This window comes from Choloepus didactylus, chromosome 15 (genome assembly GCF_015220235.1).
Source record: "Choloepus didactylus isolate mChoDid1 chromosome 15, mChoDid1.pri, whole genome shotgun sequence".
Lineage (NCBI taxonomy): Eukaryota > Metazoa > Chordata > Mammalia > Pilosa > Megalonychidae > Choloepus > Choloepus didactylus.
This window is the reverse complement of record NC_051321.1, coordinates 69059157-69086554: the sequence shown is the minus strand read 5'-3', so window position 1 is coordinate 69086554 and position 27398 is coordinate 69059157. Positions and strand designations below refer to the sequence as shown.

General features: G+C 36.7%; 1 protein-coding gene across 2 annotated transcripts in view; it reads left to right on the top strand.

The window, feature by feature from the left end:
• The window catches only part of MICU1 (mitochondrial calcium uptake 1), a 280725-nt gene that overhangs the window by 62702 nt on the left and 190625 nt on the right, over positions 1-27398 (top strand). For both annotated transcript variants that reach the window (XM_037804432.1, XM_037804431.1), the window contains exons 3-4: positions 5897-6071; positions 19110-19272. In XM_037804432.1, coding sequence (XP_037660360.1) covers positions 5897-6071; positions 19110-19272 — 338 coding nt within the window. The remainder of the gene's footprint in view (positions 1-5896; positions 6072-19109; positions 19273-27398) is intronic.

The window sequence follows — 27398 nt, the reverse complement described above, 5'->3', positions numbered from 1 at the left end:
CCTGGCTAGCACTTCCAGCACAATGTTGAATAACAGTGGTGACAGCGGGCATCCTTGTCTTGTTCCTGATCTTAGAGGGAAGGCTTTCAGTCTCTCACCATTGAGTACTATGCTGGCTGTGGGTTTTTCATATATGCTCTTTATCATGTTGAGGAAGTTTCCTTCAATTCCTACCTTTTGAAGTGTTTTTATCAAAAAGGGATGTTGGATTTTGTCAAATGCTTTTTCAGCATCTATTGAGATGATCAATTGATTTTTCCCTTTCGAGTTTTTAATGTGTTGTAATACATTGATTGTTTTTCTGATGTTGAACCATCCTTGCATGCCTGGAATGAACCCCACTTGGTCATGGTGTATGATTTTTTTAATGTGTCTTTGGATTCGATTTGCAAGTATTTTGTTGAGGATTTTTGCATCTATATTCATTAGGGAGATTGGCCGGTAGTTTTCCTTTTTTGTAGCATCTTTGCCTGGTTTTGGTATTAGATTGATGTTAGCTTCATAAAATGAGTTAGGTAGTGTTCCATTTTTTTCAATGTTTTGAAAGAGTTTGAGTAAGATTGGTGTCAGTTCTTTCTGGAAAGTTTGGTAGAATTCCCCTGTGAAGCCATCTGGCCCTGGGCATTTATTTGTGGGAAGATTTTTGATGACTGATTGGATCTCTTTGCTTGTGATGGGTTGGTTGAGGTCTTCTATTTCTTCTCTGGTCAGTCTAGGTTGTTCATATGTTTCCAGGAAATTGTCCATTTCTTCTACATTATCCAGTTTGTTGCCATACAGTTGTTCATAATATCCTCTTATAATTTTTTTTAATTTCTTCAGGATCTGCAGTTATGTCACCTTTTTCATTCATTATTTTGTTTATATGGGTCTTCTCTCTTTTTGATTTTGTCAGTCTAGCTAGGGGCTTGTCAATCTTGTTGATCTTCTCAAAGAACCAACTTTTGGTGATATTTATCCTTTCTATTGTTTTTTTGTTCTCTATGTCATTTATTTCTGCTTTAATCCTTGTTATTTCTTTTCTTGTACTTGGTTTAGGATTGGTTTGCTGTTCATTTTCTAGCTTCTTCAGTTGATCCATTAGTTCTTTGATTTTGGCTCTTTCTTCCTTTTTAATATATGCGTTTAGTGCTATAAATTTCCCCCTTAGCACTGCTTTTGCTGCATCCCATAGGTTTTGGTATGTTGTGTTCTCATTTTCATTCGTCTCTATATATTTAGCAATTTCTCTTGCTATTTCTTCTTTAACCCACTGATTGTTTAGGAGTGTGTTGTTTAACCTCCAGGTATTTGTGAATTTTCTAAGTCTCTGATGGTTATTGACTTCTAATTGTATTCCATTGTGGTCAGAGAATGTGCTTTGAATAATTTCAATCTTTTTAAATTTATTGAGGCTTGTTTTATGTCCCAGCATATGATCTATTCTGGAGAAAGTTCCGTGAGCACTAGAAAAGTATGTGTATCCTGGTGATTTGGGATGTAATGTCCTGTAGATGTCTGTTAAATCTAATTCATTTATCAGATTGTTTAGGTTTTCAATTTCCTTATTGGTCTTCTGTCTGGTTGATCTATCTATAGGAGAGAGTGATGTGTTGAAGTCTCCCACAATTATTGTGGAAACATCAATTGCTTCCTTTAGTTTTGCCAATGTTTCTCTCATGTATTTTGTGGCACCTTGATTGGGTGCATAGACATTTACGATTGTTATTTCTTCTTGCTGAATTGCCCCTTTTATTAGTATGTAGTGGCCTTCTTTGTCTCTCAAAACATCCCTGCATTTGAAGTCTATTTTATCTGAGATTAATATTGCTACACACCTGCTTTCTTTTGGCTGTAGCTTGCATGAAATATTTTTTTCCATCCTTTCACTTTCAATTTCTTTGTGTCCCTGTGTCTAAGATGAGTCTCTTGTATGCAACATATTGATGGTTCATTTTTTTGATCCATTCTGCGAATCTATATCTTTTAATTGGGGAGTTTAATCCATTTACATTCAACGTTAAAACCGTGAAGGCATTTCTTGAATCGGCCATCTTATCCTTTGGATTATGTTTGCCATATTTTTCCCTCTCTCTATTAATATCCTTTATTGTACCCATACCGAATCTCTTTAGTACTGAACCTTTCTCCAAGTCTCTCTGTCCTGTCTTTGTTTCTCTGTCTGTAGGGCTCCCTTTAGTATCTCCAGTAGGGCAGGTCTCTTGTTAGCAAATTCTCTCAGCATTTCTTTGTCTGTGAAAAATTTAAGCTCTCCCTCAAATTTGAAGGAGAGCTTTGCTGGATAAAGTATTCTTGGCTGGAAATTCCTCTCTCTCAGAATTTTAAATATATCGTGCCATTGCCTTCTCGCCTCCATGGTGGCTGCTGAGTAGTCACTACTTAGTCTTATGCTGTTTCCTTTGTATGTGGTGAATTGCTTTTCTCTTGCTGCTTTCAGAACTTGCTCCTTCTCTTCTATGTTTGACAGTGTGATCAGTATATGTCTCGGAGTGGGTTTTTTTGGATTTATTCTATTTGGAGTTCGCTGAGCATTTATGATTTGTGTATTTATGTTGTTTAGAAGATTTGGGAAGTTTTCCCCAACAATTTCTTTGAATACTCTTCCTAGACCTTTACCCTTTTCTTCCCCTTCTGGGACACCAATGAGTCTTATATTCGGACGCTTCATATTATCTATCATATCCCTGAGGTCCATTTCGAGTTTTTCAATTTTTTTCCCCATTCTTTCTTTTATGCTTTCATTTTCCATTCTGTCATCTTCCAGGTCACTGATTCGTTGTTCAACTTCCTCTAGTCTTGTACTATGAGTGTCCAGAATCTTTTTAATTTGGTCAACAGTTTCTTTAATTTCCATAAGATCATCCATTTTTTTATTTAGTCTTGCAATGTCTTCTTTATGCTCTTCTAGGGTCTTCTTGATTTCCTTCATATCCCGTACTAGGGTCTCATTGTTCATCTTTAGTTCTTTGAGTAGCTGCTCTAGGTGTGTCTCTTCTGGTCTTTTGATTTGGGTGCTTGGGCTTGGGTTATCCATATCGTCTGGTTTTTTCATATGCTTTATAATTTTCTGTTGTTTTTTGGCCTCGTGGCATTTGCTGTCCTTGATAGGGTTCTTTTAGGGTTTGTAGACCAGTTGAAGTCCTTATCTCTAATTTATCAGATCTACAGCTTCGTGGAGTACACTTTCTCTAACTAACCAGCAGGTGGCGTCCACGAGCCACCTGTTCTCCACAAGCCAGATCTCCCCTGCTTAGCCTTTTTGGTGAGTGGGGGAGTGAGTCTTGTGGGGCCCAATTGGTGTCCCAAGCTTGCGTGTGTAGTTGGTGTTGCCTGCCCTGTATGTGGGGCGTGTTTCTGGGCAGTCGGGGAGGGGGGGTGGCCCTAACAATCAAATCTCCCTGATGATCCTAGAGTTTTAAAGCTACTGCAATAGTCTAATCCTTCAGTTCAGTCCTGCCACAGTTTGTCTCTGCCACTGACCCACAAGTCTTTGGTATTGGCGTATGGCTCCTGAGACTTGCAAGTGGGCCCCTCTTCCAGGCTGTGCACCCCGGGTCCTCTGTTGAGGGATGACTGTGCTATGTCACAGGTGAGTGCCGTCCCCCCAGGGCAGTTCTGGGCTGCTGGGCTGTGTTGGGAGGCTCCCAGTCTGCTCAAATGATGGCTGAATGGGGCTCTGTTAATTCACACTGCTCCCCCTTCCTAGCTCTGGGACATTCAGCTGAGGTTGCAGGGAAGGCTAATGTCCACGCCCAGTTTTGTGGTGTGTGCCTGTTATTTGAAGCACTTCCGTCACATTGGGTTGTGTGGGGCAGCTCTGGGCTATGGGGCTGGCGATGGGCAGGAGTGTTTCCTGTCCACCAGGATGGTGGCTGTGAGCGGACACCCCCCTTTCTTGGGAAGTTGTGTTGTTTAGTGAATTTTCTCAGCCACTGGATTATTGCCTTTTGTCTCAGAGCTCTCTTATTTCTGCTCTTGACTTGACGTGCCCAAATTTCAATTCTTTGAAGCTTTCTGTATTGAGCTTCTTAGAGTAATTGTTTTAGAAAAAAGCAAAAAGGATTTAAAAAAAAAAAAAAACGGCCCTCCTCAGAGATCTAATGGGTTATTGAAATGCTAATAGACAAAGCAACCAGGGCCATTAAGGAAAGGTGCCCTGGGCAGAGAGATCAGCCTTGCTTCGGGATTTGCATATGCGCCTCAAGGCCTGATCTCCGCCCTTCCCCTTTCTGTGTTCACCAGAACTCCAAAAATCCTCTGCTTTTACTTTGGAGCTTCTCGTGTTGTTTTCCTTCTATGCCCGTCTCCTCTCTGCTGGGCTGGCTGCTCTCAGAGTCTCTGGTGTCTGGCCTCAGTCTATCTATGGTTGGAGTTTGAATCAGTAGAATGAGTTTCCGATGAGAGCAGCCACTGCAATTCTCCCTTCTCCTTCCTGGAGCTGACAGCCCCTCCTCCCCCGGGACTGAGCCTGGCAGGGAGGGGCGCAGGTCCCCTGGCCGCAAAAACTTACAGATTTCGCTGATCTCAGCAGTTCCACGTTTTCATGAGTGTTGTATGAAGTATGCCCAAAGACAGATTGCTCTGTGGTGTCCAGTCCACGCAGTTCCTGGCTTTTTACCTACTTTCCTGGAGGAGTAACTAAAACATACAGCTCACCAGTCTGCCATCTTGCCCCGCCTCCGATACCTTTATTTTTAAATGAATTCATTTAATGTACAGGTATTTATTGAGTGCTTATTATGTGCCAGGCAGTATTCTAGAAGCTTCCAGGTGCTGTTCTACAAGTTGCATATACATCATGATGAACAAAACAGACCCCTCACCACCCCCCCGCAAAAAAAAAAAAAAAATCCCTGCACTCATGAGCTTACATTCTGATAGGAAAGCACCTATTTCCTTGAGATATATTAGGAATGATTCAGGGTTTATAGTCTGAAGATCTGGATTAAATCCTGACTGTATGGTCTTGGACAAACTCTCTTAATCTCAATTTCTTATTTCCAAAATGAAAGATTTTAGTGCATCAGGGAGTTACTGGTATTGGCAATTTGTATCTGCTGTTTTTTTTCCTTTTCATTCTGCCAAGATACTTATCAATTTTATTGATTTTTTCAAAGAAATGGCTTTCAGTTCCATTGATTTTTTTTCTCTATTTGATTTATTTATATTCTTATTATTTCCATCTTTCTTATAATGGGTTTTGCTTTTCTTTTTCTAACATCTTAAAGAGGTGTCTTCTTATATCATTGGTTTCGTGCCTTAATCCCAATATAATTTTTCCAACCCCAATATAATTTTTCCAACCCCTTAGCCACATCAACATAGACAAGGATTTCCTTTGGTGTTCCTTCATCAGTTATAGATGCATTACTTCCTTTCATGTAAGGCACTGCGTTAGGCTCTTTGGAGAAGAAAATATAGGCTCTAGTGTTCTATTAATAACCTTATCCAGTTGGTTGAACCATATGATATTGTTGATATTTGACAGCTTTTGATCTATAAAATCAGCAGTGTCATTTTATTCAGCCTAATAGTTGGGGAACAAGATAGATATTAGTAAAACATAAGTAAAGCACTAAATTGCATATTGTGGTTCAGACACTAAATGATATAGGAGTTTGAAGGAATAGAGTCATTACCTTGGCCGGGGAAGTTCATAGAATAGACTGCCAGTTTCAGTTTCTAATCAAGTAGAGGGCCTTCTACTGAACATTCAGTTTTTGTTTGCTCTGGATAATTGACTGAACCTGGAAAGCCCAGCAGATCAGTTGTCTTTGTGTAGAATTTCTGACAAATTCAATTGCTGTTGCTCCTGCTAAGCTGTTGCCAAGAGTACTTATTTGGTTAAGATGATGGACTTGCATGATTAACCCAGATTTCTTTTTTGCACATCCAGGGCCCATGCGGAATCTCCCCCATCGGTAAACAACTTAAAGACTGAACTTGGTGATAAAGGGAAGAAGAAAGATGAGGGGGAAGTTTGTAACGATGAAAAAAAGGCTGCAGATACTTGTCTTGAGCCTTATCCAGAAGAGAAAAAGAAGAAACGTTCTGGATTCAGAGACAGAAAAGTATGGAACACAATCTTAGAAGTTAATTAGAACCATAGTTAATCCTAAAATAGAATGATTCCATTGAGTCTCTTTTATTATATATTTCACTTTCATATTCACTTTCAAGTTATTAACTTCTTTGCTAATTTTCATCATTTTCTAAATCAAAGATACTCTTGGAAATGTGAAGTTAAAGGAGGTGATTAAAGGGGCCTAGGATTGGTAACCAAGATTTTCATATTCTTTCTCAGTCCTTTCAGGTCAACTTCCTGAGGTGATTCTTGCTTTCTGAATTTTCACCATGCTAAATATTATCATATTTGTTAAGTTGAGTCTTTATAGAATTTCTCCTTTATGATACCAGGTTTTGAAGGGAGAAAAAAATCTCTTTGGAAACATGAATATTTCTAAAAAAACCACATACTTTGAGGACAGCATAAACTTAAATGATTGTCAACACTTTATGTCATTAACACAACCTGCTGTTATGTAGCTTTACTTTAGAGAAGTTTCAGTTTCACTAAGATAATGCCCATAATACTGGGCATTTGAGTTCAGCAAATGTGAGTAATGAAAAATTAAAAGATGCATTTTTTTTAAACATTCTGCATGTTAGGGTTCAAATTCAGGGAATTGCCTATAGTTGCTAAACTATAGCTAGTTGATGCAACAAGATAATCCAAGTTATTTCTGTATTTTATATGTGTTGTACATTTGCAAAGAGAGTTCGTCTGGGAAATTTGGTTCCTCTTTCTAAGATTTTTGTCTGTTTGGATGAAGTTATTAATCTATCTTCTCATTTCTCAAATCCATTTCTGATTGCAGTGAATTTAACAAAAGTTATATACCACAAGTTAATCATTAAGTTTCCCAGTGTTTCCATAAGGATACATTTATTTATTCTTTTGCCCTGAGTGAATGAGAAGAGAGCACAACTTTATCTTGTTAGCAGTTTCATTTACAGTCAAACTTTCTATTTTCAAAGTATAGCAAAACTAACCCAAATTTAAACATTTATTTTTGAACCTTCTTCCATTTTTTATTCCTGCCTCCTGCTCAACAGATGACTGTTCCTCATATTTTACAGAAAAAAAATTAAACCTATCAATATAATTCCCTTAGTTTTGTTATAAATATATAAATATATATATATTTTTTATTGAAATTGTTTGCATACCATACAACTATCCAAAGATCCAAAGTATACAGTCCATTGCCCATGGTACCATCATACAGCTGTACATCCATCACCACAATTAATTTTTTTTCAATTTTTAGAACATTTTCATTACTCCAGAAAAGAAATAAAGACAAAAAAAGGAAACTCAAATCCTCCCATACCCCTAACCACCCCCACACCCCCATTATTGAGTCATAATTTTGGTATAGTACATTTGTTACTGTTGATGAAAGAATGTTAAAATACTACTAACTGTATCATATAGTTTGCAAGGGTATTTTTTTTTCCTATATGCCTCTCTATTATTAACTTCTAGTTATAGTGTCATACATTTGTTCTAGTTCATGAGAGAGATTTCTAATATTTGTATAGTTAATCACGGACATTGTCCACCACAAGATTCACTGCTATCTTTTAACCTCCCAACTTTCCTTCTGGTGACATATGTGACTCTGAGCTTACCCTTCAGCACTGTTACTTATTCTCACAACATGCTACCATCACCCCTGTCCATTTCCAAACGTTTAAGTTCACCTTAGTTGAACATTCTGCTCATAATAAGCAACTGCTCCCCATTCTTTAGCCTCATTCTATATCCTGGTAACTTATATTTCATGTCTATGAGTTTACATATTATAATTAGTTCATATCAATGAGACCCTATGATATTTGTCCTTATATGTCTGTCTTATTTCACTCAACATAGTGCCCTCAGGTTTTCATCATCAACCCATTTTTTTTAAGATGGTTTTGTTCACACACCATACATTCCATCCTGAATAAACAATCATTGGTTCCCTGTACAGTCACGTATTTATATATTTCGCACCATCACCACTATCTATATAAGGACATCTCCATTTGTTCCACAAAAAAGGAGGAAGAGTCAAAGAAGGCAGAGAGACAAAAGGAAGAGAAAAAAGAAGAGAGAGAGAGACATGACAGCTAGAAAGCAACAAAAGGAAAGATAGCATTAACCTAAAGTAGAATAAAAAGTCAGATAACATCACCAATGCCAGGAGTCCCATATCCTTCCCCTATTCCCTCCTCCCCATATGCATTTAGCTTTGGTATATTGCCTTTGTTGTAGTAAAGGAAGTATAATACAATGTTTCTGTTAATTACAGTCTCTAGTTTGCATTGATTGTATTTTCCCCCAGTCCCACCCTATTTTTAACACCTTGCAATGTTGACTTTCATTTGTTATACCTCATGTAAAAACATATTTGTACCTTTGATTACAATCGTTGAGCACCCTAGGTTTCCCTGAGTTATATAGTCTTAATTTTTATCTTTCATCTTTTGTTCTGTTGTCTCATATGGTCCTAACCTTCCTCTTTCAACCATTTTCACAGTCTTCTTTGTTCAGTGTACTTACATTGCTGTGCTACTATCTCCCAAAATTGTTTTCCAACCTCTTATTCCTGTCTTTTCCTTTCTGTCTACAGTGCTTCCTTTAGTGTTTCCTGTAGAGCAGGTTATCTTGTTCACTAACTCTATCATTGTCTGTTTGTCAGAGAATACTTTAAGTTCCCCCTCATATTTGAAGGACAGTTTTGCTGGATATAGGATTTTTGGTTGGTGGTTTTTCTCTTTCAGTGTCTTAAATATATCACCCCACTTCCTTCTTGCCTCTATGGTTTCTATTGAGAAATCCACACATAGTCTTATCAAGCTTCCTTTGTATATGATGAATCACTTTTCTCTTGCTGCTTTCAGGATTCTCTCTTTGTCTTTGACTTTTGATAATCTGATTATTAAGTGTCTTGGCATAGGCCTATTCAGATCTGTTCTGTTTGGGGTATGCTGTGCTTCTTGGATCCATAATTTTATGTCTTTCATAAGAGATGGGAAATTTTCATTGATTATTTCCTCTATTATTGCTTCTGCCCCTTGTTCTGTCTCTTCTCCTTCTGGGACACCAATGACATGTACATTCCTGCTTTTCATTTTGTCTTCAAGTTCTCAGAGACATTGCTCATATTTTTCCATTCTTTTCTCTATCTGTTCTTTTGTGTATAGGCTTTCAGGTGCCTTGTTCTCCAACTCCTGAGTGTTTTCTTATGCCTCTTGAGATCTGCTGTTGTATGTTTCCATTGTGGTTTTCATCTCTGTTATGCCTTTCATTTCCATAGATTCTGCCCATTGGTTTTCGAACTTTCAATTTCTGCCTTACGTACGCCCAGTGTTTTCATTATACGGTTCATCTCTTTTGCCATATCTTCCCTAAACTTTTTGAATTGATTTATTATTAGTTGTTTAAGTTCCTGTATCTTAGTTGAAGTGTAAGTTTGTTCCTTTGACTGGGCCATAACTTTGTTTTTCTTAGTGTAGGTTGTAGTTTTCTGTTGTCTAGGCATGGTTTCCTTGGTTACCCTAATCAGGTTTTCCCAGACCAGAATGGGATCAGGTCCCAGAAGGAAGAAATATTCAGTATCCAGCTTCCCTGAGGGTGTGTCTTAGAAAATTGGTACAACCTGTGAGGCCTCAAATCACTGTGCTTTTCTGTCCAGCAGGTGGCACCTGTCAGCCTGTACCTCCAGACTGGTGTAAGGAGGTATGGCCTGTAGCTGTTTTCCCCCAAGCTCTGGGGTCTGGTTCTGAATGGAAGGTTGGTAGTAGAACTGGGCGCCACCTCTTCCCTCTTAGGGAAAATAGACCCCCCTAGGGAGAGGTGATTAGCATTTGAATGCTCTCTCTCTCTCTCTGCCTGTGCTATCTCCACCCTTGTCTGGGTCAGAGTGCTGGGAACTGAAAATGGATGAGGCTTTCTCCACTGAGCCAAAACAGGGGTAGAAAGCCCCCTTCAGGGCCAGTCCACGGCCACCCTCCAGCTCTTCAAGGTCAGTTGTCACCAAAAGTCTCTGTCTGCTTGTTGGGGATTTGTAGCTTGTATCGAGCAGTCCACGTTTGTTAATTAAAACTCCAGTTGGAGCTCAGCTGAGCTGTATTCACTTGCTTGGAGAGAGATGCTCTCTAGCACCATGAGGCTTTGCAGCTTGGACCATGGCGGGTGGGGGGGGGGGCTTCTGGCTTGGATCTGCAGTTTTTACTTACAGATTTTATGCTGCAATCTCGGGCATTCCTCCCAATTCAGGTTGGTGTATGATGAGTGGACAGTCACGTTTGTCCCCCCGCAGTTATTCCAGTTTATTCACTAGTTGTTCCTGGTTGTTTGTTATTTTTTCCAGGGGACTAACTACCTTCCACTCCTCTCTATGCCACCATCTTCTAATTCCCTTAGTTTTTAACCCCCATAGCTATAAAACCTATCAATGTCTATGTTTGAAATAATTCTTGTTTCTTTTACCAAAGTCTCAGAGGAATAGCTATCTTCTCTTTGTTCAGGGATAATCATCCCACATGTCAATCCCATCCTGGCTCCTCAAGAACCTTGTTCCATCACGTATTCTTTCTTTTTCCTGTTTTATACTCACTCTTTCTCTACTCATTCTTTTGCATAGTTTATCTAGACATGCTAAAGATTCTTCCATATTTAATTTTTTTAAAAAGCAAACACGTTTTGAGCTTGCATTTTTTCTAACTACTGTCCCATTTGCTTTCTTTCCCTCCATGACTGAGCCCCTCTAGTCTCTACATTCTCACTTGTTTTTGTTCTTTTATGTGCTCCTGATTTTTATGTAATATTTCAGACATTCGGAAAAAAATAGAGACTAATTTAATAAACATTCATATATGTACTACCCAGCCTTGTAAAATTTTAACACTTTGCTATCTTTGCTTCAGATTTTTTTTAAGAAATGAATATTTAAAATTTAGGTAAAACTTCTTCTATACTTCTCAATTCTGTCCCTCTCCCATCCTCCTCAGAGATATACCACTGACCTGAATTTGCTATTTATTGTTCTCATGCATAGCTTAGTTATTTTATTTTAATTAAAAAAAGATTCTCAAATGCAAAAAGTTGGATTAATCATATCACTTAATTCAAGACATACAATTATTGTTAGTCTATGAGTACTTCTGTCTTTTATTTTGGTTTGGTTTTGGTTTCTTTCTTTTTCTTTTTTCTTCCTTTCTTTGTTATTTTATTTCCCCTTCTAAAACCTCATCTTCAATTCTGTAAAATCTCACACATTGCTTCAATGTTGCTTCACTGCCATAACGTTTAGTATTTTCTTTTGGAACTTCTGTTAAGTATGTTGGATCGTCACAGCTTATCTTGCATATCTCTTAACTCCTTGTTCATATTTTTTTCTTACTGGTTCTTTATGCTATCTTTGGGGTTAATCCTTCAGTTGCTATCTGCCAGTTCACAAATTTCCTTTTAAATGCATGTATTCTAGAATTTATACCATTTATTTTTAAATTTCAGTAATATTTTTAATTTCCAGAATTTCTAATTGGTTTTGTTTTTTATTTTCTATATTTTTATTCCATAATTTGTGTATATATGTTGTTTTCCTTCCTGCAGATCTTTCAGAATTCTAATCATAATTCAAGTCATTTTTAGATTTGCCTCATAATTTTCTTTTTGTCAGAAGTGACCCCCATCTCCTGCTTATTGACTTTGTAATTATATAGCATTTTTGCCCTCAGGTTTAGAATTTGGGTGTGCAGTCTCACTTTGTATGGGAGCTTGTTGGGTTTTTGTTTTGTTTTGCTTTATTTTGTGCTTACTTTTTCCTGTTTTGTGGTTTTATGACTGCTCTCACTCACCCACTAGGCCTGCTTGTCCAGAATCAAATCTTGTGTTAATTAGAAGCTCTGGGCTTATATCTCACTGTACTGCAGATTCAGTTACTAAGGCTACAGGTCGTTTGGCTGAGATTCTGTCTCTGAAAATGGAGATGGTTGTCTTATTTGGAACTGCCTTTTTAATTTTCCCATTTTATATTTTAACAATAATTTCTATATATTTGGAGCACAGAAGGCTTACAACAAAATTCTAACTTGATTTAAAGTCTCGCTGTCATTTATGTACTTTTCAGATATAAAATTTCTTTTTAAATTGTGAGATACATTTACAGAAAGTGTTGCTGCTTCTTAGACTCTTACTCAGTAAGGCTCTCCTTGTTCAGTATTTTTACATTGCTGGCATTTTGCCTTCACTTTTGTTTTTGAGCTGTCAGTTTGTTTGAGCACCTCCATTTTAAAAAGCCAAATTATTTTATTTATTTAATAAAATTAATAAAATGATTAATTATTTTTAATTACTTCATTTTAAAAAGCCAAATTATTTGGTTCACTATGGTTGTAAATAATTTAATATGATTGATAAGGAAACATGAGTTCTGAAAGATATAAAACATTCTATATACATGCCAAATAAAATGCTAAAAAAATTGATCAGGTGACTGAAAACCCAACTCTGCTTACTTAATACACAAATAACAGAATGAATAGGGAATGGGAAGAAAACTAACATTTATTGAGCATTTTCTGTGTACTAAACACCTTATATATTTTCATCTAATCTTTCTCTAACTGATGAGGAAACTGAAGCTTGGGGTAATTAAGTCACTTGTATAAAGTCATTCAGCTGGTTATTGATAGAGGCAGGATTCAAACTTAGATCTAACTCCAAAGTCCTTGCTTATTTCCACTGCATACTTCTAGCATCACTATTGTGGTTAAAAGGCTTTGCTCAATGTATAGCCTAGATTAGTTAATGTTATGCTGTTTCAGTGATCTTAGAATTTCTAAATGTGATCCTGAGCCCTGATTTATCACCTTTTCTGTCATGTTGAGGATTGCTAGTTGGCCACTGAATCCGAGTGATTTGAGCCGCTTCTAGGCCCAGCTCATCAAACCTTCCACAAGAGCTGTTCAGTGCTCTTTCCCCCCTTTCCTGAATGCTGAAACGGTGATGACTTAGAATTGACCTTAGAAGCAACAAGTTGGCAGACCTGCTTTTAACTTGGGTTCCTGAAGGATCTTATGGCTTCCTGCCAATCTGGAACATCCACCCTGTACTGTATTTGAGCAAGAAATACCCTTTTATTTTATTTGAGCCATTGCAATTTGGGGTCTGTTTGTGATAGCAATGTAGCTTACCCTAACTAATATACTTGTTTTTAAAGAGAAGCCAAGAATCAAGATGATTAAACCACAGGGATTTTTCAGCAAAGGAAAAAATTTAGAAGAAATATTCAAAAACAGGAATTTACTATCAGTAAGAGACTATAAATGGAAAGACTTGCTCTTTAATTACATTGGGACTGATTTTAAGTGACATTTAAGAATGTCAGTAGAGGAACTCTTGTTGTATATTATTAATTTCCCTGCCAAAAATTAATTTGTTTTTTACCCAAAGAGGCTAGTGTCATAGAACTTAGAATTGCATAGAACTTTTAGCTGTCATTCTATAACAGATGGTCCTTTTTATGGATGACCACGAATTGACTAGAAAAAAATGAGAGGGGGTCCTAACATGGAAGACAGCTGTTTGATTACAGATAAAACAATACATCGTGCTCATTCTTCCCCTTCCTCCAATCTACTTGTGTGGACCAAATGAATTAAACAATTGTCACATACACGCTTTTGAAACAGCAGCCTGCTCTTTGGGGGTGCAGGGGACTAGAAAGCATGCAGAGGTACCAACTTCTCATCACATCTAATCTCCCACCTTTAGTAAAAGAAATAGAATAATCCCTTGAGGAATTGTAGTTGGAAATGATGTGTTATTTGTGCTGGGAAGAATTTGCTGTCTTTTTAATTTAAGACTTTACAATAAAATTGAAAAAGGAAAAAAAAAAGGTAGGCACTCCTCTTCAACCATGGCTTAACTGCTCCTGAGCCCACGAAACCGGATCATTCCAGGGGGAAGCCGAGGAGTACAGTGTTGAAGCACAATTTTAGTAAGAACGATTATCATCACAATCAGCAGTACAAACCTGAGTCTAGACTCAGCCTTTTTATGTTCTTTTTCCCTTGCCTCTGCCATTAAAAATGAGGAAGAGAGGTATCATTCATTACTGGTCATCTCATCTAAAATTCTCAGATCACTTTTTTCAAATTACTTTTCAAATTCTTCCTAAAAAAAATTTTGTAGATTTACAAAAATGTACTTCTCCTTCCTAAAACTCAACTCCAAAGAAGGGACTTACTTTTTATTGGGTCAGCCACTTTATTTGTTTTATGAAGTATAGCTAAGTAATAATCAAGTAAAAAATGAAAGTTTTTGTTAAATACAAGATTTTGGTTCAGTTGCTTTATGATCCTCACATCCCCTATTTCTTAGGTGAGATGATTATAACAAATTGATCTTTATGTGTTTATCTCTGCCTTATAGGACAATCTCTTCTCATTTTGGAATATTTTTACTATTAGGAGCTTTTCTTTATTTGGCCAGAATCTTGCCTGTAACTTTTACTCATAGGTCTAGTTCTCCTATTCAGCCTCACACAGAATGCCTGAACTTTTTTTAAAAAAAAAATTGTTTTATTATAAAATAAAACACAGATACAGAAAAATCAAGGTATAGAAAGCTTAATGGATTATTATAAGGAAACACCCCTGGTAATCAGAAATCCTTTTCCCCCAAAAAAAACTCCACTAGACTGATTTTTGTAGTAATCATCTTCTTTCATAGTAATCATCTGCTTTCATTTTTTATAGTTTTGTCACCAAAATGTGCATCCCTAGACACTATAGTTTTTTTTTTGTTTTTTTTTTTTTGATCATCTGGTTGATTTTATTTTATTTTTTTATTTTTTTTTATTTTTTTTTTATTTTTTTTTTTAATCATCATTTTATTGAGATATATTCACATACCACGCAGTCATACAAAACAAATTGTACTTTCGATTGTTTACAGTACCATTACATAGTTGTACATTCATCACCTAAATCAATCCCTGACACCTTCATTAGCACACACACAAAAATAACAGAATAATAATTAGAGTGAAAAAGAGCAATTGAAGTAAAAAAGAACACTGGGTACCTTTGTCTGTTTGTTTGCTTCCCCTACTTTTCTACACATCCATCCATAAACTAGACAAAGTGGAGTTTGGTCCTTATGGCATTCCCAATCCCACTGTCACCCCTCATAAGCTACATTTTTATACAACTGTCTTCGAGATTCATGGGTTCTGGGTTGTAGTTTAATAGTTTCAGGTATCCACCACCAGCTACCCCAATTCTTTAGAACCTAAAAAGGTTGTCTAAAGTGTGCGTAAGAGTGCCCACCAGAGTGATCTCTCGGCTCGTTTTGGAATCTCTCTGCCACTGAAGCTTATTTCATTTCCTTTCACATCCCCCTTTTGGTCAAGAAGATGTTCTCCATCCCACGATGCCGGGTCTACATTCCTCCCCGGGAGTCATATTCCACGTTGCCAGGGAGATTCACTTCCCTGGGTGTCTGATCCCACGTAGGGGGGAGGGCAGTGATTTCAACTTTCAAGTTGGCTTAGCCAGAGAGAGAGGGCCACATCTGAGCAACAAAGAGGCATTCAGGAGGAGACTCTTAGGCACAAATACAGGGAGGCCTAGCCTCTCCTTTGCAGCAACCGTCTTCCCAAGGGTAAAACTTATGGTAGAGGGCTCAACCCATCAAACCACCAGTCCTCTATGTCTGTGGTCATGTTAGCAACCATGGAGGTGGGGTAGGCGAATACCCCTGCATTCTCCACAGGCTCCTCAAGGGGGCACTAAATCTTTTTTTTTTTTTTCCCTTGTTTGTCTTTTTCCTTTTTTTTTTTTTTTTTTAACTTTCCCTTCTTTTTTAAATCAACTGTATGAAAAAAAAAGTTAAAAAGAAAACAAACATACAATAAAAGAACATTTCAAAGAGACCATAACAAGGGAGTAAGAAAAAGACAACTAACCTAAGATAACTGCTTAACTTCCAACATGTTCCTACTTTACCCCAAGAAAGTTACATAATATAGCAACATTTCAGTGAACTTGTTCCTACTACATCCATCACAAATTAACAGACCATAGTCATTTCTGGGCATCCCCAGAACGTTAAATAGCTTATCTGTTCTTCTTGGATTATTGTTCCCCCTTCCTTAATTGCTCTCTACTGCTAGTTCCCCTACATTCTACATTATAAACCATTTGTTTTACATTTTTCAAAGTTCACATTAGTGGTAGCATATAATATTTCTCTTTTTGTGCCTGGCTTATTTCGCTCAGCATTATGTCTTCAAGGTTCATCCATGTTGTCATATGTTTCACCAGATCGTTCCTTCTTACTGCCGCGTAGTATTCCATCGTGTGTATATACCACATTTTATTTATCCACTCATCTGTTGAAGGACATTTGGGTTGTTTCCATCTCTTGGCAATTGTGAATAATGCTGCTATGAACATTGGCGTGCAGATATCTGTTCGGTAGACACTATAGTTTTATCTTTTCCATTTTGTGTTGATGATGTATCTTTAAATCTCTTTTAATCTACAGGTTTTGCCTCCATTCCTATATTTTCCTTATAGTTTATCTGTGGCAGAACCCAGGCCATTTAACCTGTCGAGTTTCCCACGGTCTGTTTTACTGATGTGTACTCAGTGCAGTTCAGCATGTTCCTCTGTTCTTTGTATTTTCTGCAGATTGTCAGCTGGATTCTGAAATTTGATCAGACTCAATTTGATCCCTTTGGCAAGAGTATAGGTGATATTGTGCTCTTTTTTCATGAGGCGTCTAATGTCTAGTTGCCTTTCTTTTTATGATACTAGCAGCTATTGATGTTCAGTGCCTAGATCTGTTACATAATTGGGGTTGCAAAATGGTGGTATTCTAATTTTTACATATCTTTTTCATTTACTTATTGGAATCCCTTACAAAGAAACACTTCCCCTTAGCCACTATTTGCATACAACTACTAGTTGACTAGTCTTTGGTGCAGTTTATGTAGGAAAAATAGTGTCTGAATTTTGATCCAACTAAGTCCTGCAGTTTTATCAAAGGCAACTGTCTCAACATAGTGATGTTCAAGAAAACTATCTTAGCATAAGGATGCTCAAGAAAGTTTTGTTAAGTAAATACTTGAATGACCTATCATAATTCCCTTCTTAGTAAATCTTTTTTTCCAAGCTAAATACTCCCAAATCTTTCAGCAGTTTTCTTACATTTTAGCTTCCAAGTCTTTGCTAACCTTGAATGCTGTATTCCAAACCTTTTATGTAATACTTTGTGTTTCTTTCAATATAGACATTTAAAAGAAGCAGCTTCATATCGATTGATATGGAATAATCTCCAAGATATATCACTAAATGAAAAAAAAATGCAAAATGTATACTATATAGTATGTCTAAGCTATACCAGTGTGGTAGAGCATTAAGGCTATTGCTTTTCTTGATCTGTTGTTTCAAACTAAAATTTTATGGCCATGTAAAGCTCTTGGTTTTGATAATAATATAGTAAAATGTACATATAATGGCTCAAATTGTGACCAAATTAATATATTCAGCAGCATGACTCAGTGATTCGTGTAATAATCAAGGAATTTTATTTTCAATCTTAAAATTACTGACTTTTAAGTTCTTATTTACCTTTATCTTGGATTCAGTTGATTTAACTTTTTAGTTCACAGTAGTTATCGCTTATACCTTAAACAATCCAAACTGGTTCTTCTGTTGTTCAGAAGAAAAGCTAGTATACAGATGGCCTAAAGAAAGGTATTTCTTCTGTAGCCAGTATTATCCAGCAGATAGCTCTAGTCCAATGAATTTAAGGCTTGTAGCTAAGACACAAGGCTCCTAAGGGGTTGAAGAGCTACTTAGTGTGTTTACTACCTGCCACATTTTTTGATAAAATCTCCTCTGATATCAGGATTCAGATTGCAATGCAAGCTAGCATTCAAAAGATTATACAATGCACATGTATAGCTACAAATTGCTGTTCATTCTCAGTTGCTAAAATTGTTGAACAGCTGCTGCCAATGACTTAAAAGTGACCATCTAGCTAGAACTGACAGTTACAATGATAGCTGTGTTCATGTGGCAGATTAAAAATATTGATAATATTTTTCTATGAATTAGTGATTTGCTTCATAGACTTTGATGGGTTTTAGGTTTCGTTGGCTTGACCTGTTTCTGTTTACACTTTTCAACCAGTTATTTGTAAGTCTCTATTTTTGGATGTCTCAACATATAAAATTCAAGTATGAGAGAAATCTTTTTCTCCAACATACTATTTTGTATCTTGTATATTCCATGCACAGAATAGGGGCTTGGATGCTAGATAAAGGGATGAGCTTTTATATTCACATGACAAGGTTTTAATTAAATGTGTACCATATTTGCTTTTGCTTCTATTCAAATGTTTGTTCTTTTCAATGCTGCTCTTTTCAAAATATGCTGTACATAGAGGATCTCTGGCAGTTTGCCAACTTTGATAGTGTAAGGTAAAAAAAGTCTTATTGTTTCAGACCTGTTAATTGAGTTTTTATGATATATGGTTTTATTTTTTATGCTATCATTTAATATACTTTGCCTTTGAAGGGCTATTAGCTATTCAGATATATGAAATTGCATCTATTTTGCTTTAGGATTCAGGAAGTTACGTAGAAGTAAGAACTATAAAATCCATCCCCTTTTTAAAGACATGCTATTTAAGAATCTATAGGCTACAATATATATGGCCCTGTACCCTGTCATAAGACCTTTTAAAGATTCTCTTATGAAATTTTTCAATTCTGCTACCTTTCAATGGATTTGAGAAATCAGTAAACTCTTTAAAAAATTCTAAACAAGAATCACATAAACATTGCCTTGAATGGAGTATGAATGACATATTGCATGTAAGAGATTCAGTGATTTTTGAAATTCAAGTTTATTTTTAATATTTAAAAAATCCTGTTAGAGAAAAACATGATATTATAAAATTTTCCAAAAAATAAGATGGGAAATATATGAGAATGAGCATTGCTTGATATAGTAACACTCTACCTTTCCAATTTTAGGTGATGGAATATGAGAATAGGATTCGAGCCTACTCCACACCAGACAAAATCTTCCGATATTTTGCCACCTTGAAAGTAATCAATGAGCCTGGTGAAACTGAAGTGTTTATGACTCCACAAGATTTTGTACGATCCATAACACCCAATGAAAAACAACCAGAAAGTAAGTTGCTAAGGTGAAAAATAAGCTTGTGATATTTATTTTGTTATAAGCTCCTTTGCTTCTTTTTATGTGTTGCCTAAATGTTATAGGTCCATACAATAAATATATTCACTGTGTAACAATTAAATAGCAGGCATTATTTAGGCCTTAGGAATAAAAAAGAAGAGCCTACAATCCCAAGTGGCAATCCTCAACCAGATTAAGGGGTTGAAGAGATTCTGCCCCTGTCACTGAGAATCAGTGCATGTAAAGAGAGTATTCCTGAAGGGGAGGCATTATCAATGTGACTACTATCGAGTTACTCTTTAATGAGGAAGATAGAGACATTAACAGGTAATTTCAAGAATGTGGTGATTTGTAAAAGAATATTATACAGAAGGTGCTATGGCATTGTAAAGAAGGAGAACTTGGATCAGTTTGGAAGTTTAGAGAATGCTTTCTAGAAAATACATCTAAGTAAGAGTAAAAGTCAGACAAGCACAGATTAGTGGAAAGGATGTCTCGTGTAGAAAAAACAACCTGAACCAACATTGTATGTGAAAAGAAAATAAATGGCTTCATATTGCAAGTTAAGGGTTACAATTTAAGATTTGTTAAATTTCACAATGTATATGGCGTTCCAGCAATGCACTGGCTGGACAAGGTCTGCTAAATCCACAGGGACCATGCACTTGGTGAAACCGAGAGTCTGCATTCTGAAATGAGTGAGTGAGCCTGCTGGAGAACCAACAGCCACGCTGCAGTCAGGAGAAACCGGGGCGTTGGCATTTGGAGAGGATTAGTTTAAAAATCCCAAAAGCGGCTGTGAATCTGGCAGCGAGAGACACGCAGTTGAGCATGGGAGTACCGCCTTCCCCGCCCAGGACACCTTTCTCAGTATCTGGCATGGACGACAGCCTTTCGCACACCCGCAGCTAACTGTCCTGGAGCTAGGAAGGTGGAGGTCCGCAAAAAGCGGGGATTTACCATGCCCCTTACAGCCATCTTTTCAGTGGGCTGGGAATGCCCCAGCACAGCCCTGCAGCCCAGAGCTTCCCTTGGGGACTGCACTCACCTGTGACATAGCACAGTCTTCCCTCAGCGGAGGCCCTAGGAGGGCATGGCTTCAAAGAGGGGCCCACATGGAAGTCCCAGGGACCATACACCAATACCAGGGACTTCTGGGTCCACGGCAGAGACAAACTGTGGCAAGACTGAACAGAAGGTTTGGACTCCTCCAACAGCTTGAAGTCTCCAGCAACACCTGGGAGATTTGATTATTAAAGCTGCCCTCCCTTCCTATCTACTCAGACACCCCCCCCCCCACATTCAGGGAGGTAGGGCAGCAGCAAAAACACACAGAACTTTGGTGCACCAGTTGGACCCCTACAAAACTCACAGCCTCACTCACCACAAAGACAAAGTTGGGGAGAACTGGCTTGAGGAGAATAGGTGGTTCGTGGGTGCCACCTGCTGGTTAGTCAGAGAAAGTGCATTCCGCCAAGCTGTAGCTCTGACAAATTAGAGAAAATTGTTCAAATAAGTCTGCATATCCTAAAAAACCCTATCAAGATAAGCAAATGCCAAGAGGCCAAAAACAACAGAAAATTTTAAAGCACTTGAAGAAACCAGAAGATATGGATAACTCAAATCCAAACACCTAAATCAAAAGATCAGAGACACAGTACTTGGAGCAATTGATTAAAGAACTAATGACAAACACAAGATCATGGGACAGGAAATAAAGGACATGAAGAAGACCCTAGAAGAGCATAAAGAAGAATTTGCAAGAGTAAATAAAAAAATAGATGATCTTATGGAAATAAAAGACACTGTTGATCAAATTAAGATTCTGGATACTCACAGTACTAGATAAAAGGAAGATGAGCAGCGAATCAGTAAGCTCAAAGAGGACAGAATGGAAAGTGAAAGAACTAAAGAAAGAATGGGGAAAAAATCAAAAAAATCAAAATGGATCTCAGGGATATGATGAACAACATAATGCTCACAAATATAAGAATCATTGGTGTTCCAGAAGGGGAAGAGAAGGGTAAAGGTCTATAGGAAGAGTATTCAAAGAAATTGTTGGAGAAAACTTCTCAAACCTTCTAAACAACATAAATATACAAATCATAGATGCCCAACAAACTCCAAACAGAATAAATCCAAGTGAATCCACTGCAAGACATATTCTGATCAGATAGTCAAATGCTGAAGAGAAGGAGCAAGTTCTGAAAGCAGCAAGAGAGAAGCAATTCACCACTTACAAGGGAAACAACATAAGACTAAGCAGTGACTACTCAGAAGCCACCATGGAGGCGAGAAGGCAATGGCATGACATATTTAAAATTCTGAAGGAGAAAAATTGCCAGCCAAGAATTCTTTATCCAACAAAACTCTCCTTCAGATTTGAGGGAGAGCTTAAATTTTTCACAGAGAAACAAATACTGAGAGAATTTGCTAACAAGAGGCCTGCCCTACTTGAGATACTAAAGGGAGCCCTACCAACAAAGAAACAAAGAAAGGAGAGAGAAGTATGGAGAAAGGTTCAGAACTAAGGACATTTGGTAAGGGTACGTTAAAGGACATTAAAAGAGAGAGTGGAAAAGTATATCTGACAAACATAAACCAAAGGATAGGATAGCTGAAAGAAATGCCTTCACAGTAATAACATTGAATGTAAATGGATTAAACTCCCCAATCAAAAGATATAGATTCGCAGAATGGATCAAAAAAAATGAACCATCAATATGTTGCATACAAGAGACTCATCGTAGACACAGGGACACAAAGAAATTGAAAGTGAAAGGATGGAAAAAAATATTTCATGCAAGCTACAGCCAAAAGAAAGCAGGAGTAGCAATATTAATCTCAGATAAAATAGAATTTAAATGCAAGGATGTTATGAGAGACAAAGAAGTTCACTGCATACTAATAAAAGGGGCAATTCAACAAGAAGAAATAACAATCATAAATGTTTATGCACCCAATCAAGGTGCCACAAAATACATGAGACAAACATTGGCAAAACTAAAGGAAGCAATAGATGTTTTCACAATAATTGTGGGATATTTCAGTACATCACTCTCTCCTATAGATAGATCCACCAGACAGAAGACCAGTAAGGAAATTGAAAACCTAAACAATCTGATAAATGAATTGGATTTAACAGACATATATAGAACATTACATCCCAAATCATCAGGATACACATTCTTCTCTAGTGCTCACGGAACTTTCTCCGGAATAGATCATATGCTGGGACATAAAACAAGCCTCAATAAATATAAAAAAAATTGAAAATATTCAAAGCACATTCTCTGATCACAATGGAATACAATTAGAAGTCAATAACCTCCAGAGACTTAGAAAATTCAAAAATACCTGGAGGTTAAACAACACACTCCCAAACAATCAGTGGATTAAAGAAGAAATAGCAAGAGAAATTGCTAAATATGTAGAGACGAATGAAAATGAGAATACAACATATTAAAACATATGAGATGCAGCAAAAATGGTATTGAAGGGGAAATTGATAGCTCTATATGCATATGTTAAAAAGGAAGAGCGAGCTAAAATCGAAGAACTAATGGAGCAACTGAAGAAGCTAGAAAATGAACAGCAAACTATTCCTAAACCAAGTAGAAGAAAAGAAATAACAAGGACTAAAGCAGAAATGAAAGACATGGGAACAAAAAAAAAAAAAAGCCAATAGAATAAATAACAACAAAAGTTGGTTCTTTGAGAAGATCAACAGGCTTGACAAGCCCGAAGCTAGACTGACAAGATTAAAAAGAGAGGACTCAAATAAACAAAATAATGAATGAGAGAGGTGAAATTACTGCAGATTCCGAAGAAATTAAAAAAAAAATTATAAGAGGATACTATGAACAACTGTATGCCAACAAACTAGATAATGGACAATTTCCTGGAAACACATGAACAACCCAGACTGACCAGAGAAGAAATAGAAGGCCTCAACCAACCAATCACAAGCAAAGAGATCCAATCAGTCATCAAAAAGCTTTCCACAAATAAATGCCCAGGGCCAGATGGCTTCACAGGAGAATTCTACCAAACTTTCCAAAAAGAACTGACACCAATCACTTAAACTCTTTCAAAACATTGAAGAAAATGGAACACTACCTAACACATTTTATGAAGCCAACATCACTCTAATACCAAAACCAGGTAAAGATGTTACAAGAAATGCAAACTACAGGCCAATCTCCCTAATGAATATAGATGCAAAAATTCTCAACAAAATACTTGCAAATCGAATCCAAAGACACATTAAAAATATCATACACCATGACCAAGTAGGGTTCATTCCAGGCATGCAAGGATGGTTCAACACAAGAAAATCAGTCAATGTACTATAACACATTAACAAATCAAAACGGAAAAATCAAATGATCATCTCAATAGATGCTGAAAAAGCATTCAAAAAAATCCAACATCCCTTCTTGATAAAAACACTTCAAAAAGTAGGAATGTAACAAAGCTTCCTCAATATGATAAAGAGCATATATGAAAAACCCACAGCCAGTATAGTGCTTAATGGCAAGAGACTGAAAGCCTTCCCTCTAAGATCAGGAACGAGACAAGGATGCCTGCTGTCACCACTGTTATTCAACATTGTGCTAGGTGTGCTAGCCAGGTCAATCCAGCAAGACAAAGAAACAAAAGGCATCCAAATTGGAAAGGAAGAAGTAAAACTGTCATTGTTTGCAGATGACATGATCTTATATCTGGAAACCCTGAGAAATCGATGACACAGTTACTAGAGCTAATAAACAAATTTAGCAAAGTAGCGGGATACAAGATTAATGCACATAAGTCAGTAATGTTCCTTTACACTAGAAATGACTGAACTGAAGAGAAACACAAGATACCATTTTCAATAGCAACTAAGAAAATCAAGTACCTAGGAATAAACCTAACCAAAGATGTAAACGACCTATACAAAGAAAACTATATAACTTTATTAAAAGAAATAGAAAGGGACCTAAAAAGATGGAAAAATATTCCGTATTCATGGATAGGAAGGCTAAATGTCATTAAGATGTCAATTCTACCCAAACTCATCTACAGATTCAATGCAATCCTTGTCAAAATTCCAACAACCTACTTTGCAGACTTGGGAAAGCTAGTTATCAAATTTGTTTGGAAAGGGAAGATCCCTCGAATTGCTAAAAACATTCTAAAAAAGAAAAAATGAAACGGGAGGACTTACACTCCCTGACTTTGAAGCTTATTATAAAGCCACAGTTGTCAAAACAGCATGATACTGGCACAAAGATAGACATATTGATCAATGGAGTCAAATTGAGAATTTGGAGATAGATCCCCAGATCTACGGCCGACTGATATTTGATAAGGCCCCCAAAGCCATTGAACTGGGACGTAACAGTCTTTTCAACAAATGGGGCTGGAAGAGTTGGGTATCCATATCCAAAAGAATGAAAGAGGACCCCTACCTCACCCCCTACACAAAAATTAACTCAAAATTGGTTAAACACCTCAACATAAGAGACAGTACCATAAACCTCCTAGAAGATAATGTAGGGAGACATCTTCCTGACCTTGTATTAGGGCATCACTTCTTAGACCTTACACCCAAAGCACAAGCAAAAAAAGAAAAAATAGGTAAATGGGAACTTCTCAAACTTAGAAGTTTCTGTGCCTCAAAGGAATTTGTCAAAAAGGTGAAGAGGCAGCCAACTCAATGGGAAAAAATATTTGGAAACCATGTATCTGACAAAAGACTGATATCTTGCATATATAAAGAAATCCTACAACTCAACGACAATAGTACAGACAGCCCAATTATAAAATGGGCAAAAGATATGAAAAGACAGTTCTCTGAAGAGGAAATACAAATGGCCAAAAAACACATGAAAAAATGTTCAGCTTCATTAGCTATTAGAGAGATGCAAATTAAGACCACAATGAGATACCATCTAACACCGGTTAGAATGGCTGCCATTAAACAAACAGGAGACTACAAATGCTGGAGAGGTTGTGGAGAAATTGGAACTCTTATTCAGTGTTAGTGGGACTGTATAATGGTTCAGCCACTCTGGAATTCAGTCTGGCAGTTCCTTAGAAAACTAGATATAGAGTTAACCTTCGATCCAGTGATTGCACTTCTCGGTATATACCTGGAAGACCTGAAAGCAATGACATTAACAGATATCTGCATGCCAGTGTTCATAGCAGCATTATTCACAATTGCCAAGAGATGGAAACAACCCAAGTGTCCTTCAACAGATGAGTGGATAAATAAAATGTGGTATATACACATGATGTAATACTACATGGCTGTAAGAAGGATCGATGTCATGAAACATATGACAACATGGATGAACCTTGAAGACATAATGCTGAGTGAAATAAGCCAGGCACAAAAAGAGAAATATTGTATGTAATCACTAATTTGAAAATGTTACCACACTGAAACATGTAAAATGAATGGTTTATAATGTAGAATGTAGGGGACCTAGTGATAGACAGCAATTAGTGAAGGTGAAACGATAATCTAATAAGAACAGATAAGTTATTGTGGGTAAATTTAACATTCTGGGAATGCTCAGGAATGACTATGGACTGTTAATTTCTGGTGGGTATGGTAGGAACAAGTTCACAGAAATGTAATTATCTTAGGTTATCTGTTTTTCTTATTCCTTTCCTGGGTTATAGTCTGTATATTTTCTCGGGGTAGAGTAGGAACATACTGGAAGTAATGTGGTTATTTTAGCTTATTTTTTTTTCTTATTCCTTTGTTTTGGTTTTGTTTGAAATGTTTTTTTATTGTCTTTTTTTTAAATTTTTTGATAAAGTTTATTTTAAAAAAAAGAATGTATATGGTATAGAAGAGTAGGCGATAAAGAAGGAACCATTTCTTTAGGGGTGTGTAGGGAAGCCTTCCCAGAGGGAGTGGCATTTGAGTTGAGTTTTGAAAAATGAATAATAAATAGCACACCAGATATAGAAGAGGGAAAGGGCATCAGGCGGAGTGAGTAAATTTCCTGGTCAAATATACAGATACACGAAATACCGAGATAAGCTTGGGGAACCAAAAACAGTTATGCCATTTTCTAACCAGGAAATCTATTATGTTTTGTCAACATTCAATAACATTTATACATTTCTAGGAGAAATAAAAATTCTAGGCAGTACCGTTAACTATCCTAGATATTTGAAATTTGCTGTATATTTAAATTTTTTAGCTTTGGAAATTTTCAACCATAAAATAAAAAGAATAATGCAATCATTATTATATTATATTAATCATATAATATAATCATGACATAACCCATATGTACCTACCGCTCAGCTTTAACAATTGTCAATAAATGGCCAACTTGTTTCATCTATAAACTTTCTTACTGCCTCTCCTTACCCCAAATTATTTAAAGTCAATCCAAGATGTTATATCGTTTGATCTGTAAATACTTCTGTATGTGTCACTAAAAGGACTTTAAAAACCATAAATAATACCATGATTACATTTTTTTTTTATTTTTTATTTTTTTTTATTTTTATTTTTGAAAATTCCTCACCTTTATTATACGCAATATGCCCTCACATTTTCTAGCCTATTCTAGTCCATACCACTTTAAAAAAAAATATTGATCACAACCCCACTAAATGGGTTTCATTCCACTAAATGGGTTGTGCTATACACAGCTTGAAGTACACCGAGCTACACAATATTTATCGACAAATGCTCCCAGACTTTGTCACACAAAGAACCAACATGTCAACCTAAAATTTTAAATGCAGTTTAGTTAGTTTTTGCGATTTACATTTCTCATGTTGTTTCTTCCCATTTTCAGTAATTTGCTCTCCTGATCAGGACAGAAATTCCTGTCCTAGAGTTGGATGACATCTTGTGGGAACTATAATGTGTTCTGAGAAAGAAACCAGAACAGCCAGCAACCTGGGAGTTAGCACTGTCTTAGCCAATTTTATGAGATTACAAGCAAACTCACTTTTTTTCTAGTTTCTTAGAAGACATTTGTATTGTGTAACTTAAAAAAAATTTTTTTTCTGTGTTGCTTAATGATCTAGGTTAATTTTATTTTATTTTTTTTTTCATACAAAACAAATTGTATTTTTGATTGTTTACAGTACCATTACAT